General features: G+C 39.6%; 1 protein-coding gene across 6 annotated transcripts in view; it reads left to right on the forward strand.

The window, feature by feature from the left end:
* KIF21A (kinesin family member 21A) overlaps positions 1-19,570 on the forward strand; it is a 230,741-nt gene that overhangs the window by 187,689 nt on the left and 23,482 nt on the right. For 2 of the 6 annotated variants that reach the window (XM_033959317.1, XM_033959318.1), the window contains 4 exons: positions 1,606-1,734; positions 7,971-8,009; positions 9,449-9,585; positions 12,423-12,603. In XM_033959317.1, coding sequence (XP_033815208.1) covers positions 1,606-1,734; positions 7,971-8,009; positions 9,449-9,585; positions 12,423-12,603 — 486 coding nt within the window. The remainder of the gene's footprint in view (positions 1-1,605; positions 1,735-7,970; positions 8,010-9,448; positions 9,586-12,422; positions 12,604-19,570) is intronic. The other 4 variants (XM_033959319.1, XM_033959320.1, XM_033959321.1 and 1 more) reach the window with 3 other exon arrangements.

The following is a 19,570-nucleotide window of genomic DNA, read 5'->3' on the forward strand; positions in this document are numbered from 1 at the left end:
TCCTTCCAAAGAACCTAGCTGCTACAGGGACCACAATTGCAGGTTTTCACTGGAGTCGCTCAATTTCTTCATCTTATTATTCAACAATAAGTATTCTTGTATGAAAAATTATATGAACCCTTAATTCATTAACTAGTCGCACTTTTCTTGAGGGACAAGAACTTTAAATGTTTCCTGTCAGTCATGTTTCTGTACAGAATGGTTTTAGATTTGTGAAGTTCAAGGGTTTCTTGCATGAATGACTCATTTCAGGTCTTGCCACAGCACTGCAATAGGATTTAGGTTGGGATTTTGACTTGGCCAATCCAGAGCATGAAATCCTTTTTTCAGCCATTCTGTGATAGATTTACTTGCATGTTTAGGGTCCGTGTTTTGCTGCATGACATGCTTTCAACTTGGCTTCATCTCACAGTTGGATGACCTGACTTTCTTTTCTGGAATGTTTTGATATAAAATGGAATTTATGGTTCCATCAATGAATGGACACCATCCAGATCATGATGCAGCAGAACAGCCTTACACCACGATACATGTACCACCATGCTTGACAACCGAGATAAAGTTCTTACTTTAAAAGGTGGCATTTGATTTTGGCCAAAGAAACTGTTGTGAATTTTTGAAAAATTCATTTTTTGGTTCATGGTTCATCTGTTCAGAGAGCATTATTCTAAAAGTCTTGTGGGTTATCAAGTGTTCTTTGCAGAACATAAGGTGGACAGCAATGTTCTTTTTAGAGAACTGTGGAATATTCTTAGCTATTCCCGTTTGGTGGGGGGGGAGGGTTCCTGATGGTTGGCACATGAACCTTCATATCAACTGTACTGAAAGGCCTACAGATGTAGATGTTAAGCTGGGGTTCATTTATGACTTTGTGGATGATTTTCCAATGTGGTGGTGTTTTTTTTACCCTGTCCAACCAGATGAATGTCAACCCTTCTTTTGTAAGCCCTCTGAAAATTATTTTTGTGGCATCATGAGTGCCACTAAGCTTTAAGGTGAAGGCCGAGCGCAGAACCTTTTTGGACCTTTATATATAGGACAGGATGTCCAAACTCAGTTGTACAGGTTTAATTTGCAGAGTGGTACATGTTACCCATTTCTAAGCACCTGATTATAATTAGTTAATTGTAATAATGAAACTAGGGGCTTACTCCTATTTTATAGATTTTTACATTTTAAGAAATACAGGATTGTTTAACTTTTACCCTTTTTATTGAATCAGTAAAGACTGGATTCAATTGAATAAGGGTATCATGGTAAGAATTTAGTACGTCCTCATTATTGTATATGGAGTTCACAAACTTTTTTTGAGCATCATATTATTTTGTCATTTGCTAGAAGCATTATAATTGTTGGTCAATGACATCCATCCTAGAACTCTTAAAATTAACTTCACTCTGAGTTTCTTTTTATGATAATTAAGTTATTTTCTAACTTTAAAAAAATTCATAAGCTCACATGGCCATGCATGAAATCACTCTCTTGGCAAAAAGGATGGGGAGAAGAATCTAATCGAAAATTGTTTTTTGGGCATGCTTCATTTAACCTCTCTAACTATTCATAACCTATTAAATCCAAGTCTTTAATGTTCTTTTTATCTTGTAGCTCAGATTCTGGAACTTCAGAGGCTAGTCTGTCACCTCCTTCCTCCCCACAAGGCCGGCCCCGTAATGAAATGAATGTTTTTAGCCGTCTAACAGTTTCTCAGGGAAACCCAGCAGTTCAGCAGGATAAGTAAGTGGTGGGGGGAAAGTTTCAGTCTCTCTTCAGGCAGTTGCAGAGAGCAGGATACAGTCCACTTTCTGGCCCTGTCCTCAGAATTTGCTTTGGCAATTAAGATCAGTGTATTCTCAAAATAATTTTTGGCTATGTGTGTTTGAATTACCTGTAGTTGAAAAAGTGACTTCTATTTTTTACTGAGTTTATGGAAAACCATTTTCTGCTATTTCTTATTTTGCTTATAAGGTACAGAAGAAATTAGGCTTATGAAAAGTTAACTTGTTGAAATCTTTATTAAAATAACATAAAACAGAAGTTTTATCTATGAAATCTAAATTTTTGCTATAGCAACATTAAAAGTATCCAAGCCAAAGAGAACAAAATGCACATGCTTAGGCAAGCTGTTCTGTTAGACTTACACCTACATGAGGTGTGCCTTTGATTATTTTTTTTACTTTAAACTGAAGAGCTGGATGGATTCAAAACATTTTTACATAGTAATTTAAGTAGTTCTATTTATGAGCTAGCAAACTTCTTGAAATTGGATCTTAATAAGTCAGTGGTTCCCTTGTTCCTTTAAATCAGACATATGCTTCATTCAGAGCCTTGTGCTCTAGAAGCTGGGGGATAATTTAGTTGCTGCTATAAGTAGCTTGGCTGAGATGCTTATTATTTGCTTAGGGACTGACTTGCCTCTTTCAGTGGAGAACACAGTCTGAACTATTCATCATTCCTATTCCTGTCGTTGAAGAAAGAAGTCTCTGTTGCTTGATATAACCAAGTAAAGTGTGCTTTAAGAAGGCTTGCTTAATTAGCAACATCCAAAATCTATTTAGGGATTCAGGATGCTGCCAATAATGTCATAATCTGCAGCTTTGATTGCTAACTTGTAAGTGCCCTCCAAGCGTATCTTCTAACTTCTGTTAATCTTTTTGCACTGACATCCTTCAGGATCACACTGTTTTGTTGTTTTTCTCTGTCCTCTTCAAGATTCTTTCTAACATACTACTTTTATCGCAAATCTTTTGTACACTTTTATGAACTAAAACAATAACTTTGTGTGAGCCATGATTTTAGTATTCTTGTTTGCTCTGTGTAGTTGTTTATTTAGGGTGACAAGATTTTTTTTAAGCAGCATTAACTATGTTAGTTAAGTACTCAAGCTGAAAAATGAAGTAAGAAAGAATGTCATTTTTATGTATAACATGAGCTTGTAGAACAGCATTTTATGCACTCGCGTAGGTCCTTATGAAATTGCATGTGATTACACAAAAAGAAATTTAGATGTTCAGAAAACACATGGGGGTAATTCTGTAACATAGATGCTAACATTTGTACATCCTTTAGGCATTTAATATTTAAACTAGTGGCATTAGCATGTGTGTGTGTGTGTGTGCACACATAACCATATAAATACCAAAAAGTCTGCCTAACCCACTTAACCTATGTAGTGGCTATTTAAAGGGGCTGTATGGATGGGTGGGCTCAGACTTGTTTTGTAAGTTACATGCACAATGTAAGCTACGAGTATATCAAAGAGCGTTTGTACCATAAGTGTTCATGCCTACTTCTGCTAATCATATCTATAGCGCTGCTAGATGTTTGCAGTTCTGTACATTAAAACATTCAAGAGACAGTCTCTGCTTAGAAGAGTTTACAATCAAATCAAACAGACAAACTATGCCTAACTTTTAGGCAGGAACATACCCTAGAAAGGTTAGGTGCCTAAGTTCCTTTCTTTATGGTATCCTTATTTATGCATGTAATTTATAAAATACGCAAATATATGACCTTTATAAAACAGATTCTGTTTGTACTCCCCAGTATCTTTTGTGCATAGGTCCCCTTCTATTAAATTATCCTCCAGGAGCATTCACATATAAATCAGGGATAAGAGTGTGGTGGTTTCAGTATGTTTCTATGATGTGATTTACTGTGGGCTTCAAAGTAGAGAATGACACAAGGCCAAATTTTTCCCCGGCCCTGCGGGGAACTCATTTTCTCATCCCATCCCGACGAGTTCTTTTCCTGTCCCTGCCCCATTCCTGCAAGCTCTGTCCTTATCTGCACAAGCCTCAAACACATCAAAATTATAAGTGAGGCTTGTGCAGTTAAGGCAGAGCTTATAGGAATGGGACAGGGACAAAACTCATGGTACAGGGGAAATTGAGTTCCAATGGGGACGGGGAAAAATTTGTCTCTGAGTCATTCTCTACTTCAAAGGTTGAGATTGTAAAATCAATGAAACTTTCACACTTCAAAGTTGGATCAGCAGAGACTATTTTGTATGTAGCAGTAAAACCTAAAGATGGAAAAACTGAGCAAATTGATCTTTTCCCATGAACGTGATTGTGCTTGATCAGAAAATAACTGAAGTAGCAATTCAACAAATAACATACAGTTGGAAAAATTATGACAGATTAAGTTATAACTTTTGGTGGAATTCGGTATGCCATATATATAAAATGGAGCGCACAATAGCAACACAGAAAGGTTACTTTGGTAAATTTCAGAAGATTTGGAGACCATTAGCAGATTTTTGTAATGATTAATAACATTTTCCCATAATAAGATATTTAAGTGGGGATGGGGATAGGGATTATTTTATTTATCTCATAATATGTATGAATTAATTAATACATTTTGATGTATTAGGTTAGATTTTCTGAAATAGGTAGGGAAGGATTGGGGGGGGTTTCTATTTTATTTACATTTGTCATATTTATTAAATGTATTACATAATATTTAAATCATTATAAAATATGAATATAAGTATGATATATTGTACTTAAAGTGTTCATGAAGAAAATCAAGTGTATATTTATATTTACAGCTTAGAATTCTTATGTTTCCAGGCAGATTTTCTGGGTTACCAGGCCGCAAAGTGGTATAAAATTATATCTAATTATTTGAATAAGAAGCCTAAAAATGGATTAAGAGATATTTGGAGCATTGAGATTAAGCATCAGATTAATGCATCTCAATGGCCACGTATTTGGTCTTGGAGAATTAAAGGTACGATGTCAGCATCTATTAGGCAAACATGGTTCTTTTTGTTGCATAGAGCATTCTGGACCCCTACTAGATTACAAAAATTAGATTGCTCTAAGTCTAATAGATGCTGGCATTGTAAAATTGAAGTTGGAACGCTAGACCATCTTTTATTTTATTGTCCATGTATTCAGGCATTTTGGATATCAATATGGGATCAAGTTAATATGTTGATGGAGAGTCATATGGCTTTATCCTATGACACAATGATTTTTGGAATGTGTATGAGGGCCAAATGCCAAATATCTACAGCAAACAATAAATTATTGTTGATTCTTACGGGAGTGGGAATTCAACAGATAACAACTAATTGGAAAGACTGTTCTAGATTGAATTGTAATTTTTGGTGGAACTCAGTTTGTCATATGTATAAGATGGAAAGATTTCTTGCGATACAGAAGGGGTATTTTAAAAGATTTCAAGAGGTGTGGAGGCCATTAATTGAATATTATAACGAGTAAAGTTTATTCTTTTTCCTTAGGGGATAATATATAGAAATGGGATGGGATGGGAGGGATAGGGAGGGAAAAATATTGGAAATATGTTGTTATGAAAAATAAGGAGATATATGTAATAGGATGGGATATTTATTGTTGTGCATTACTGGGTATAATAAAATGTTTAAAGTGTTTGAGGAAGAAGGATGGGGGGAGGGACAGATTTCATGTCAGATTAATTGTATTATCAAAAAGGGATATATAAATATATATAAATTTGTAAGTAATATTTTATTGATATGGAAAAGGGTGGGAGGTGGGGGAGGGAATAAAAACATGTATAATAATATTGTTTAAGAATGCCAAGTGTGTTATGTAAATTAATTGTAATAATACTGTACACTTGTTGAAAGAAATAAAAAGGAATAAAGATTTAAAAAAAAAAAGATTATATGAATTTTTCTGATATACTTGTAATATGCAAAACTGAATAAAGAAATTATAAAAAAAAAAAATAATAATTTTTAAAAATTTCTTGGTATTATCTATAACTTTTATGTTTTCACACTCAGCAATGATACATTGATAAAAAGACATTTTATTCAAAAATATCTAGCAGTATTTTATTAATGAACCTACAGTATCTACATTTTATTGTGCAAAATAACATAAATTTAACATACTTCACTAATAGCTAAAAAATATGTACACTTTGATGTAGTCATCTACCAATGGCATTCCAAACACTCAAGCATTCATGGCCGGATTCTCTAACTGGTGGCGTTGTCAGCAGCCGCTGATCGCGTGCCAATCACGGTTACAGAATCATGCCTCTGGCAAAGGTAGGCACCAGAAATGTAGACCAGGATTTTCCAGACCTACATTTCTGGCGCCTATCGCACATCCGTAGGCACTTTACAGTACTTAACGCCATTTCTGGTGTTTCCCACGTCTGTGAGGCATGATTCTGGCACCTTGAAACTCAGTTTAAAACATCTAAATGGCATTTTTCACTGAGCTTGGGCACCTAAAAAACCAGCACCATTTAGAGAATCCGGGCCCCAGTGTCTTCTTGAGATAGGATAAAGCCTGCAATGCTTTTCAGCTCCTTGCAACAAGGCCTCATGCTACACTCAATGAACTGCCTTGTTGCAAGGAGTTAAACAGCATTGCAGACTTTATCCTGACATAACATAACATCGTGCTTCTTAACCGTGTAACCGTAAATTCAACGCGTTTTACAAAAGATTATAAATAAAAATAACAAGAGAAACACAATATAACTAATTGGCCAGGTATTTTGAGAAGAGATAAGTTTTCAACTGGGTTCTAAAATGTTTATAAGAACAAGCTGACTATCTTAAGAAGACACTGAATGCTTGAGTGTTTGGAACGCCATTGGTAGATGACTATATCAAAGTATATGTGTTGTTTAGCAATTAGTGAAGTATTTAAAATTTTAAATTTCTGTTATTTTCTACAATAAAGTGCAGTTATTGAAGGTTCATTTAATAAAATACTGCTAGATTTTAACATAAAAAATTTTTTTTTTACCATTATTTGATGAAAAGAGAATGTTTTCCTATTCTTTTGTGGTTGTAACACAGTATTAGAGGGGTTCTAAGGCATCTGACCCCACTTGTTATAATAAGCATATTGGAGACTCCAGTGTTATTTCTGTACTAATTTATTGGGGGGGGATCAATAAAATAGACTTGATATAAAATGTATTTTTATCAATGTATCATTGCTGAGTTTGAAAACATAAGTTATAGCTATAATTAGCTCCATTAAGCAAAAATAATTGCAAATTTTAAGAAAAACTGATCTTTATGTAATCAGTGGCTTTGAGGGACCCCAGGATGGGCTTTAAAATTATTTTTTAATTATTTTCTGATTAAGCACAATCATATTAATGGGAAAAACTTCAATTTGCATAGTTTTTCCAACTTCAAGATTTTTCAGGACAACCCTAGACTATATTTGAATGCAGTTAGAAAACTGCAGATTTTTCTTAAAAGCATTAGCACACATAGGAGAGAACTAATGTGAGGCACAGAGGATCTATCTTCCTTTGTTTCTCTTGCTTTTATTTCTCTCTGTTATGTAGGAGACTAGTTTGCTCCAAGTACTGTATATTTATCTTAGGGGTCCTTTTACTAAGGTGCGCTAGTGTGTCTTAGCGCGCGCTAAATGCTAACGCGTTCATTATATCCTTAGTATTTAGCGCACACTAAGGGCTCCTTTTATCAAGGTGTGCTAGCGCGGCGGACATTTCATCACGCGCTAACCCCTGCGGCAAGCCAAAAAACTAATGCCTCGTCAATGGAGGCATTAGCGACTAGCACGGCAGGCGGTTTAATGCGCGGTATTCGGTGCGTTAAACCCCTACCATAGCTTGATAAAAGGAGTCCTAAGATGCACTAGTTCGCCTTAGTAAAAGGACCCCTCAGTGTTCTTGGAACATTTTGGGATGTTATGAAAATATGAATTAAACAACACAAAGTTGTATTTTCAGTTTATGTTCTTGTAGCACTGACAAAGTGCAAATAATACTCATGCTTACAGTAGTAAGGAATTGGCCATATGTCAAATCTTTTTAATATATGCATATTTGGGTCTAATCGGTAGTGCAATGCAAGGTACATTGCTAAAGCTGTCCTATTTTTCCAAATCAGCCATGCTATATTTTCTCATGCAGCGACCTTACCCTGCTGATACCTGTATTCTTTCTCCTCACATTTCCACCACTCTTCACTGTAGGTCTGATGAAAGTGATTCCTCTTTGTCGGAGGTACACAGGTACTCTTGCCTCCTCTGCTTTTCCTTCTTTTCAGTCTCATATTGATCTTATCTTTAGTTTATCAATCTTATTTTGCTGCATGCTTTGCTGCTTCTTCAAGTCACCCTGTGTAGACGGTATGCTAACTTTTGTTTTGATTAAGCCCTGCCAACCAGAAAAGTAATTGTTTGCCATATGTTAGCATGCCTGTTTTTAAAGCAAAATATTTTGAAAGCTTTTACAGAAAAGGTTGCAGTACTTGTTTATAAAGGCCATTTATTTTGGTGCTTGTGTGTTACGTTCCTTGTTACACTGAATAGAAAAGTTTGTGATATGTATAATCCATTATTTCCCTTAACCAGAGGATAAGCACTTCAGAGGAAGCCATGCAAACGAGTGTTGATTTAGCTGATTGAAAAATAGCTCTCATCTTGTTTGGGGATTTTTTTTATTGCCCAGTGGCTTGTTGCTCCTTCAGGCTTCCGGTTTCTTTGGTGCCATGAGCCACCTCCAGCAGCTGCTATTTTTAATCTCATTTTATAACACTGCCTTTTCATGTCACTTTTCCCCTTACTTATGTGAGGGAGGGATGCTGAGAAGCAACTTCTGTAGTATATGTTGCTCAGTGTGAATTGCCATAAGTTCTAGTCCTAATCTAACCCTGACGGAAAAGTGAGCCAGTTTTTACTGTTCATGTTTACTGTGGTCTATACATTTGCAGTGTAAGTACCAGTGTTGAACCTAGGAAACTGGGTTTTTGCACAGAGTCAGAAAGTGAGATTTTCACAACATAATTCTCAGTTATACGATTTGTGTGAAGCAGGGGGGCGGGAGTCTAGTAGTTATAGGAGGTGATAACTGAGATGGTGGGGATTTGTGCAGCAGTTGCCTTCTCCTAGCATCTGTACCAAGTTCCCTTTCTCTTTTATTAATGATAAAAAAAAATTAATTTTCTTTCCTTCCCTTTATCTTAGCCCTCATTGTTTCCTACATTATTTCTTGAATACCATGTGGGGCATAAGCCCCTCATCAATCTGCCATTATCATCATCTTGTCCCATTCTTTTCACTCAAGATTTTTTAATCACTATTCCCTATTTGGAGAGTTTATCTTGCAATGTGCCACAGCTTCTCTCTCTGCACTGTTAAGTCATATAGTTCTTCAAGCCTGTGTGACACTTACTGACCTCAAATCCCCTTCTCATCCTCTTTAACATCTTCCATTTCACTTATTGTACCAGCTTAAAATCTGTATGTCTTCCTTTTCCTTAGATTGTAATCTCTTTGAGAGCATAGCATTCACTTGCTTATACCTGTATGACTTTTAGTAATATTTTATTACATCCCCATATTGACATCTGTTTGCCTTGTATAGCATTGCATGCACACTGCAGTATTAAAAAGAAATAGTAATAAATGTCACATAAGGTACTTTGGTAAATTTTACTTTTTCCTCCCAGGGGTATAATTAATCCATTTCCTGCTTCCAAATGCAACAAGACCTCACTTCTGCAATGCGTCCATACAGCCGAAGGGCACAACAAGGCTGTGCTCTGTTTAGATGCTACTGATGATCTTCTCTTCACTGGATCCAAAGGTTGGAGACATTTTCTCAATTACAGAGCCTTTTTTAAGTAGTTTCTGGTAGACAGTGGGTTTCTTTTAAAATTCCTTCTCATATGATTACTTGTCATGTGCCAGTTACTTACATCTTATTGCAGTTATTACCACTGCCATCTTATTTGGAAGAATTGCCTTGTTCTCAGTAGCAATTAACATTTTTAATAACAAGCTTCAAAGAGTTGTACTTAAATGCTCTTTTCTTTTAACCTTAAAATGTTAACTCTGCTTTCATTTTATTCTGTTGCAAAAATTTTTGCTGTGATAGAACCAAGCAGAATATAAAAAAAGAGAGATTCTAAGCCTGTGTTTCCCAACCTTAGCCATGTCTAGTCAGTCTGATTTTCAATATAGCCACGATGAATAAGTATGCCAGTCTGTCTTTTCTGTGGCAGTCATAAAAACCAACTAAATATGTTTCTAGGCAAGGGGTGGGAAACACCTTTCTAAGTAGAGACTCAACATCATTCTAACATTTACTGTATTCTTTTAAGTATAATTGAACAATAATTATTACACGTTTTGTTGTTGGGTTTTTTCCCTCTTCCAACCTCCATGATATGTAGATGTCCAGGTTAGAAACCTTCTGTAAAATAGACCTAAATTAGTAAATGATTGAAGATGAGAGACCAAAATTTCCTATTGACTGAATAGTTGGTGGCTTATTGACTGAATTGGTCTCTCGCCTTCAGCAATGATTAGCCTACTCTGAGTAGATGCATGTACAGATTCCCACATAGAAGATAATGCACTACTCTCCTCCCCTGTGTCCTTCATTTGACCTTTCCGGGTAGTACCATTGCCTTTGGGGTTGAAACTGCTGCTCTATACAGAGTGTGGCGTAGTGGTTAGAGCTACAGCCTCAGCAATCTGAGGTTTTGGGTTCAAACCCCATGCTACTCCTTGTGACCCTGGGCAAGTCATTTAATCCTCCACTGTCTGAGGTACATTAGATATCTGTCCCGGTGGGCTCACAGTCTAGGGAAAATGTTTGAAGTACCAGTATTTGAATGTGGTTGTAAAACTATAAAAAGGTGATATACAAGTCCCAATCCCTTCCCTTCCATCATGGTACGTACTTTCTTATTGGGATTCTAATAGCTGCTCCATGCTGGATGCCTCTAGTGCTTTCTTGTAATTCTGACAGTTTTAGTTAAGATTGAAACAAACTTGTCACATAGGCATGTTAAACAGTTTTTTCCTAAAATTGTCTTTTTAGCTGTATCCAACAATTTAAACTCTCCCTTCCTTTTAAAAAAGGGATTAAAGGAGTCAAGATTTTCAGTCAATCTTTGGTCTTTAAACTCTCTCAACTCTGGAATGACCTTCCCTTTTTTTTAAGGAGTTCCAGTTCATTTCAATTTTTCTGTAAATCTTTAAAAACATTTTGAAAATTAATTATTTTGAAATTTTGCTATTATCTTCTATTTATCATTTGTAAATCATCCCCTGTTTATTTAATTGCTGTAAACTGAGTCGAGCTTTCTCAGAATGATGACTCGGTATACAAAGTTAAGCTTTTATTTTTCGACAGATTCTTCAAACTTTCGAAAAATAAAAGAACAAGAGGGCATTCGGAAAAGTTGAAAGGGGACAGATTCAAAACGAATGCTAGGAAGTTCTTCTTTACCCAACGTGTGGTGGACACCTGGAATGCGCTTCCAGAGGGCAGAGTACAGTACCGGGGTTCAAGAAAGGATTGGACAATTTGCTGCTGGAAAAGGGGATAGAGGGGTATGGATAGAGGATTACTGCACAGGTCCTGGGTCTGTTGGGCCGCCGCGTGAGCGGACTGCTGGGCACAATGGACCTCAGGTCTGACCCAGCAGAGGCATTGCTTATGTTCTTATGTTATGTTCTTAAGCTTTAGTTTAGTTTAGTTCAAAGCTAAAATAATTGTAATATGCATATAGCAAAAAACATGAAAAATTAATGAGCAATTATGATTCTTAAGTACAAGTGGTTTCACTTTCTATTAAACAGTATAATGGACTTTTTTCTAGCACTTTCTCATGATATTCTTTTGACAATTGCTTATATTACTGAAGTTTTAGAAAATAATATAGTTTTATGTAACTTCTTTATTACGATTTGTCTGCCAAAGCCTTTTGAGATAAGGCGGAAAAAAATGGCAGCCACTATTCACCAAACGTTGCATTGCAGTATATTGAGAAGTGATTAGGAGCTTAGGTAAATGGGGACTGGCTGATCTCTGATAGCCAGAGAGATGGCTGCAGCATCCAGATCTCAAGCACTATGTTTCACATGTTTATGTCTGAACCATCTAATATGTTATGTACTTGAACCAATGCAGGATCCAGTTGACTAACAAGCATATAATATTTCTAGTTGTTAAGAACATAAGAATAGCCTTACCAGGTCAGACTAATAGTCTGTCTAGCCTAGTATCCTCTGGCAATGTGTTTCAGAGCTTAACTATTCTGTGAGTGAAAAAATATTTCCTCCTATTAGTTTTAAAAGTTTTGTCCTGTAACTTTGAGTATCCTCTCGTCTTTGTCATTTTTGATGGAGTAAAATATTGATCTACTCGTAACCCATTTTACTCCACACAGGTAATTTTTGTTGGACAATTATGAAAATAAAATGTTTTTGGGTTGTTTTTTTTTTGCTTAAATTATGTATGTCTTGCAAGTTAAAATTTCCCCTAGGGGCTGCACTGAGATTGCTTATTGCCCCATTCAAGTATGAGTGAGGGCCCAGTAGGAAGTTCTACCAGCACAAAAAAGTAAAAAATATTTATCTATAAAAATTGTGTCATGGATTAATCTTACAATTATTATAATTTTTTTGCAGATCGTACTTGTAAAGTATGGAATCTTGTAACTGGACAAGAGATCATGTCCCTGGGTGGCCATCCCAACAATGTGATGTCTGTAAAATACTCCAACTATACTAGTCTAGTCTTTACTGTCTCAACATTTTATGTTAAGGTGTGGGACATCAGAGATTGTGCCAAGTGTCTTTGGACTTTGACGTAAGTGACTTTAGTATGAAGAAAGACCAAACAAGTTATATACAAATAAATCAAGATGTGGTACGCCATATAAAGTGTTCAAATTAGTAAACTTAAAATATGGAAACATTAAATCAAAACTGGCATCTATCCAACTATGCAAAATTACCTTTACTTCACCTCCCTTCTTCGCTTTTCTTTTTCTTGATTCTTGCAAGCCAGATATTTGTTTTCAGTGGTCATTTGAATAATTTCCTATAATGACATAGTAGATGATGGTCTATCCCAGGGATAGGCAATTCCGGTCCTCGAGAGCCGGAGCCAGGTCAGGTTTTCAGGATATCCACAATAAATATGCATGAGATAGATTTGCATTTCAAGGAGGCAGTGCTTGCAAATCCATCTCATACATATTCATTGTGGATATCATGAAAACCTGACCTGGCTCCGGCTCTCGAGGACCGGAATTGCCTATCCCTGGTCTATACAATCTGCCTAATATAATAAACTAATAACATGCATTGCAGTAGTAGCATAACTACAGTACGTATCAATATAAAGCAAAGTATAGGTATACCTTTCTAATAGACAATGACTACATATGATGTGACCTAACAGAAAGAGAAAGAAATCTTTAAATCGGATAAAAAGCAAAACAACATAAAGAAAGAAAGCCTATTTGAGATACCTAAGAAAGACAAGTGTGCTAATAGGTATATTTACCCAAACTAGAATTGTAATGATGATAGGTATGCAAAACGTGTTTCCATAAATCTCAGTAAATGAATTTAAATTTGGATGCATGCATTTGAATTTGGACTTAAATTTTCAGTTTTAAGTAGCAAAACTGAACTTTAAGATTTGTACTTGAATCATGGTTTAATTCATTTCCATAATATAAACAAACAACAATGACTATATTCATTTGGCAAAAACAAAAAGTGCCCAAAGTTAAAAATGGTTTCTGTGGTTGTGTCATGGATCCTTTGACACAAGCATTGTTAAAAATATTCTGTAAAAATGAAGGGTGCCATTTACTAAACCGTGGAAGAGCTTTTTACCGTGGACCAGCGAAGTAAATTCTCTGATGCTAATTCTATTTATATGAGCATCAGAGCATTTAGCTCGCCGGCCCGCAGTAAGAATCTCTTTCTCAGTTTAGTACAACCCAGCATAAAAAAACAACAATTCTGTCCAGAAGAAAAAGGTAAAAGATTAACCCTCCTATGCAATGTCATCATCCCCAAAAGGCATATGGCAGCTATCATAAATAGTATTGCTGGAAGAGGAAGTGACGTCATTTGGAAGCATGGCCGCTTAATTCTTGAGCTCTGTCGGGGCTCGCTCTTTTTTGTATTATATTAACTTTCTGCTGCAGATCGCGAGCCTATTTTTGGGAGATCATCACCTTCGGAGTGTATGGCGAGCAGGAAACGGTTGGAAAAGTTCCATTTCTCAGGCTCTCAGAGTGTTAAAAAGCGATCGCATGTGTCCAGCCCGCCAGCGAATCAAGCTAAGATGGTGCATGTGCATGCGACTCCGCAAGCCGGTTTCCTTACATCAGCTTCTTCGGTGGGTGAGTCACCGGCTGAGGGGAATATTGAATGCTGGTTCCGAGATTCAAATCTGAACTGGTGGGAATGCGATCGGACGTGAAGACGGCCCTCGAAGAAATTCAGGATGAGGTGAGAGACCTGGGCGGTAGAGTGTCGGCCTCAGAGAGCAGGTTGGATAGGATGGAGATCTACCTGCAAGAGACCTCGGCAGTGGCAGACACAACTTGAGAACCTGAGGCAGCAAGTCAAGGATTTGGAGAACTGGTCGCGACGGAACAACCTACGATTTAAGGGGGTCCCTGAAACGGAGCGCTATAAAGATGCATGTGAGGTGATCCGGGGATTTTGTGCGTCACTGCTTGGAGAGGAAGACGGGATGGCACAGACCCCGATTAATCTACTTTGGGCCCACAGAAGTTTGGGGCCGAACCGTGGGACAGGCAATTGTGATATTGTCTGTTTCGGGGACTTTCTGGTGAAAGAAAAAGTTCTCCAGGCGGCAAGGCCCAACTTCCCTGGGCAAGGGATACTAGTTGGGGTTTACCAGGACCTCGCTACTGCCACTTTGCAGAAACGGCGCACCTTTCGGGAGGTTACCCAAGTGTTGCGCGCTGAAGGTTATCGCTACAGATGGCTGTTCCCATTTGGTTTGCTCTTCACTATTAATGGGAAGCACCGTAGAGTGGACACTGTGGCGGATGCATGGTTGGCCCTGAAAGAGATGGGCTGTCGCTTGTAGGCGGACCACCAGGACCGGAATAAGACTGGAGCAACTGTGGGACCTGTTGGGAGCGATCCTCGGGTCCCTGATGACAATCCTCAGCCGTCCACATCAGCTACCTGAACTGTACAGTGTTTCCTGACTATTATGCTACCGTACATTATCTTTTCTACTGATGGACAAGTAGGCACTGTGGTTCATGATCTCCTCTCTGTAGTATATTCTACTCCGAAATGTTTTTTGTACACAGTTTAGTTCCTTATAAGGTTCACACAGTGTGTATGCATAGGGTACTTAGCTTTGGATGTGACTGTTTCATTGTATAGGCTTGTTGGAATGTTGAGGAGTGAATGTGAAGTTTTGGTATCTGGATGAGTGTGAAATGGGTGAATGTCTGCAGGGAAGGGGAATGTGGGGTTACAGAGCCTCTTCGATTTGACTCAAAATGGGAGGTGGGGTAGCATTATATACTAAAGATGACATTAAGGTCACCAGAATCACAGATGTACAGTACACTGGGGAATCCCTTTGGGTAAATTTGGCCAGAGGGAAGGACAAATGCCTATATCTTGGCGTGGTATACAGACCCCCAAAACAACAAGAAGACCTAGATTTGGAATTAATCGGAGATATAGAGAATATCACCTTGCGGGGGGACACAGTATTGGTAGGTGACTTCAACATGCCCGATGTGGATTGGGTCATGCTTTCCTCTGCTTCCGGCAGCAGCAGGAAGCTATTAAACTCTTTGAATGGAGCAGGACTCAGGCAACTGGTAATTGAGCCAACAAGGGATCAGGCAATTTTGGACCTGGTACTTACCAACGGAGAAAGTATCACAGAGGTCTCGGTGGGTGAAACTTTGGCCTCCAGTGACCACAATATGATTTGGTTCAATCTCAGGAAAGGTTTCACGAAATCTACCACATTGACCAAGGTTCTCAAGTTCAAGGACACAAATTTCCAGGACATGGGAGACTTCGTTCACCAGGCGCTACAAACCCAAGCAGATACCGACAGCGTGGAAGAAATGTGGTCAACTTTGAAAACCACCATACAGGAAGCAACAAACCGCTATGTTAAATCAGTAAGCAAACGAAGTAGGAACAACAAGCCACAGTGGTTCTCTATGGAGATCTCAGACCTCATCAAAGAGAAGAAAAAAGCATTCATCTCTTACAAACAATCAGGGACACAGGACTCCAGAGTAGATTATCTGACCAAATCAAGAGCCGTCAAAGCGGCAGTTAGAGAGGCCAAATTCCGCATGGAGGAGTCTCTAGCAAAGAATATCCAGAAGGGAGATAAATCCTTCTTCAGGTATATTAGTGACAGGAAAAAGAACTCAGGCGGGATAGTACGACTCAGAAAACCAGACGGAGACCATGTGGAGACGGACTCGGAAAAGGCCCAACTGTTAAATGAATACTTCTGTTCAGTCTTCACCCGCGAGGTGCCGGGAATCGGCCCTCAACCACATACAAGGATTAAATCAGTAGACCCGTTTAGTAATTTCAAATTTACACCCAGCAGCGTCTACTGCGAGCTGTCAAAAATCAAGGTCAACAAGGCAATGGGGCCTGACAACCTACACCCTAGGGTACTCAGGGAGTTGGGAGATGTCTTGGCGGAACCACTATCCGCGCTCTTTAATCTCTCCCTTAGTACAGGTAACGTCCCGATGGACTGGAAGACGGCTAACGTCATTCCACTACACAAGAAAGGCTCCAGGGTGGATATGGCAAACTACAGACCAGTGAGTCTCACTTCAATAGTGAGCAAACTAATGGAAACCCTAATCAAACACCAAATGGATAGGATCATGGACGAGGAGAATCTGCGGGATCCCCGCCAACATGGATTTACTAAGGGGAGATCGTGCCAATCCAACCTGATCGGCTTCTTTGACTGGGTGACGAGGAAGCTGGATGTTGGTGAGTCCCTGGACATCGTCTATCTGGATTTCAGCAAAGCATTTGATAGCGTGCCACACCGCAGGTTGCTGAACAAGATGAGTTCTTTAGGTTTGGGCGACACTTTAACAAAATGGGTTGGGAACTGGCTTGGAGGTAGGCTTCAGAGGGTGATGGTGAATGGCACTCCCTCCGAGATGTCGGAGGTGATAAGTGGAGTGCCACAGGGCTCCGTCCTAGGCCCGATCTTGTTCAACATCTATATAAGAGACCTGACAGAAGGGCTTCGAGGTAAAATAACATTGTTTGCCGATGATGCCAAACTGTGCAATGTAGTGAGCAAAAGCACAACAGACAAAAAAGCAATGACAGACGATATGGTGCATGACTTACTGCTGCTGGAGCACTGGTCTAGGTCCTGGCAACTCAGTTTCAATGCCAAAAAATGCAAAGTCATGCACCTGGGAAGCCAGAATCCATGCAAGATCTACACCCTAAATGGCGAGATCCTGACAAGAACTGTAGCAGAAAGAGACTTGGGAGTGATTGTCAGGGAAGACATGAAGTCGGCAAACCAAGTGGAGCAAGCTTCATCCAAAGCAAGGCAAATCATAGGTTGCATACGCAGGAGTTTCATCAGCCGTAAACCTGAAGTCATTATGCCACTATATAGATCCATGGTGAGACCGCACCTGGAGTACTGTGTGCAATTCTGGAGGCCGCATTACCGCAAGGATGTGCTGAGACTGGAGTCGGTCCAGAGAATGGCCACCAGGATGGTCTCGGGACTCAGGGAGCTCCCGTACGAGGAGCGGTTGGGGAATTTGCAGCTCTACTCACTCGAGGAGCGTCGAGAGAGGGGAGACATGATCGAGACATTCAAATATCTCACGGGCCGCATCAAGGTGGAAGAAGACATCTTCTTCTTCAAGGGTCCCGCGGCAACAAGGGGGCATTCGTGGAAAATCAGGGGCGGGAAACTGCACAGTGACACTAGGAAGTTCTTCTTCACTGAAAGGGTGGTTGATCGCTGGAATAGTCTTCCACTTCGGGTTATTGAGGCCACCAGTGTGGCGGATTTTAAGGCCAGATGGGATAGACATGTGGGATCTATCCGCAAAGATAGATAGTGAGGATCACTGGGGTGGGCAGACTTGATGGGCCTTGGCCCTTATCTGCCGTCTATTTCTATGTTCTATGTTTCTATGTTTCATTTTTCTCACATTGGCTGACTCGAAGTTTGCGAGATCAGCTACTTGGAGGGGGGAAGGGGGAAAGGGAGGGGACACATAGACAGCATATTGGGGGACGACATTGGTGGGGTAAGGGGGGATGAGCTGTGGAGGAACCGGAGGTTATCATTGGGTCCTGGAATGTTAACCGGCTGAATAGTCCCGGGAAACGGAGTATGGTCTTTCGAGACTTAATCCGCAAGCAATGGGATATTTGCTTATTACAAGAGACCCATTTAAGACCTAGAGTTGTTGGTCTTCTTCGTAGACCTCAATTTGATCAGATAAGGGCACATCAGGGGGAGGGAGCTGGAGCTGGAGGGTTGGCCATTTTGGTGCAAAAGGGTTTGGGGTTCCAGATGGATCAGATTTACAGTGACAAAGGGGGACGATGTTTGGCTCTCAGGGGTACATTGCAGGGTCGCCCGCTGATTATTATAAATGCATATGGGCCTAATACGGCTAAGGCTTCCTTTTTTAGAGCCTTCAGACCGACTTGGGCACCTTTGTGCATGGAACAGTATATCTAGGTAGGGATTTTAATGTTCCACCAGATCCCTCTTTGGACCACTCGGGAGGAGGACGTAGAGCACTACGGGAGCCCTGCTAAGGCACTTCGTACCTTGATGCTCTCGCTGGGCCTCGTAGATAGTTGGAGCTTGCTTCATGGATCCCAAAAGACATTCACCTACTACTCTCATGCCCAAAATTCTTATACTAGATTGGATTGGATGTGGATTCATAGGAACCAGATGGGAGGGCTGCAGCGGGCGGAAATTGAGACAATGCATATTTCTGACCATGCTCCGGTATGGATGGCCTGTACGGGGTTTTTAGACCCGGGAGGTAGACGCTATTGGAGACTTAATGAATCTTTGTTGGGTTCCCTGCCGGTAGTTGAGGCTTGCTACAGCTGGAAACCGCTCACCAGGCAGGGAGGGACCCCCAGATCATGGTCCAACTACAGCGTGTGAAGGATGAATTATACCAACTGCAGGTAGCTGAGACAGATCGCATGCGGGAACGCTTTTGATTGAATATCTATGAACATAGCAATAAGGCTAGTGCACAGTTTGCCAGGTACATTCGGGTTAAACAGGCCAGAGCCACTATAACTCGGATTTGCGGGGAGGAGGGAGGGGAGCCGCGGGTTACTGACACGGCGATTCAACAGGAATTCTTCTGCTTTTATTCTCATCTTTATGGTCCTCCTAAGCTGCTGGATGAAGAGGTACAATCTAGATTCCTTGATTCAATTCCTCTGCCTGAACTATCGGGCTCGGATAGAGAGTTCTTGCAAGAACCCATTAAGTTATCTGAAGTATTAGGGGTAATCTGGTCCTTGAAAAAATGGCAAATCCCTGGGACTTGATGGATATACTAGTAGATATTATAAACAACTAGTCTTTAAGCCCGTTACATTAACGGGTGCTAGAGTAGATGTCTGTCTGTCTGGTGTTTTTTTTCTTTGTCCTTGGACGCTGCCTGTCTGTCTGTCATTTTTTCTGTCTGTGTCTCTCCCTATGTCCTTAGTGCTCTCAGTGCCTCCTTTCTATGTCCTTAGTG

Source organism: Geotrypetes seraphini, chromosome 9, assembly GCF_902459505.1.
Source record: "Geotrypetes seraphini chromosome 9, aGeoSer1.1, whole genome shotgun sequence".
Classification (NCBI taxonomy): Eukaryota; Metazoa; Chordata; class Amphibia; order Gymnophiona; family Dermophiidae; genus Geotrypetes; species Geotrypetes seraphini.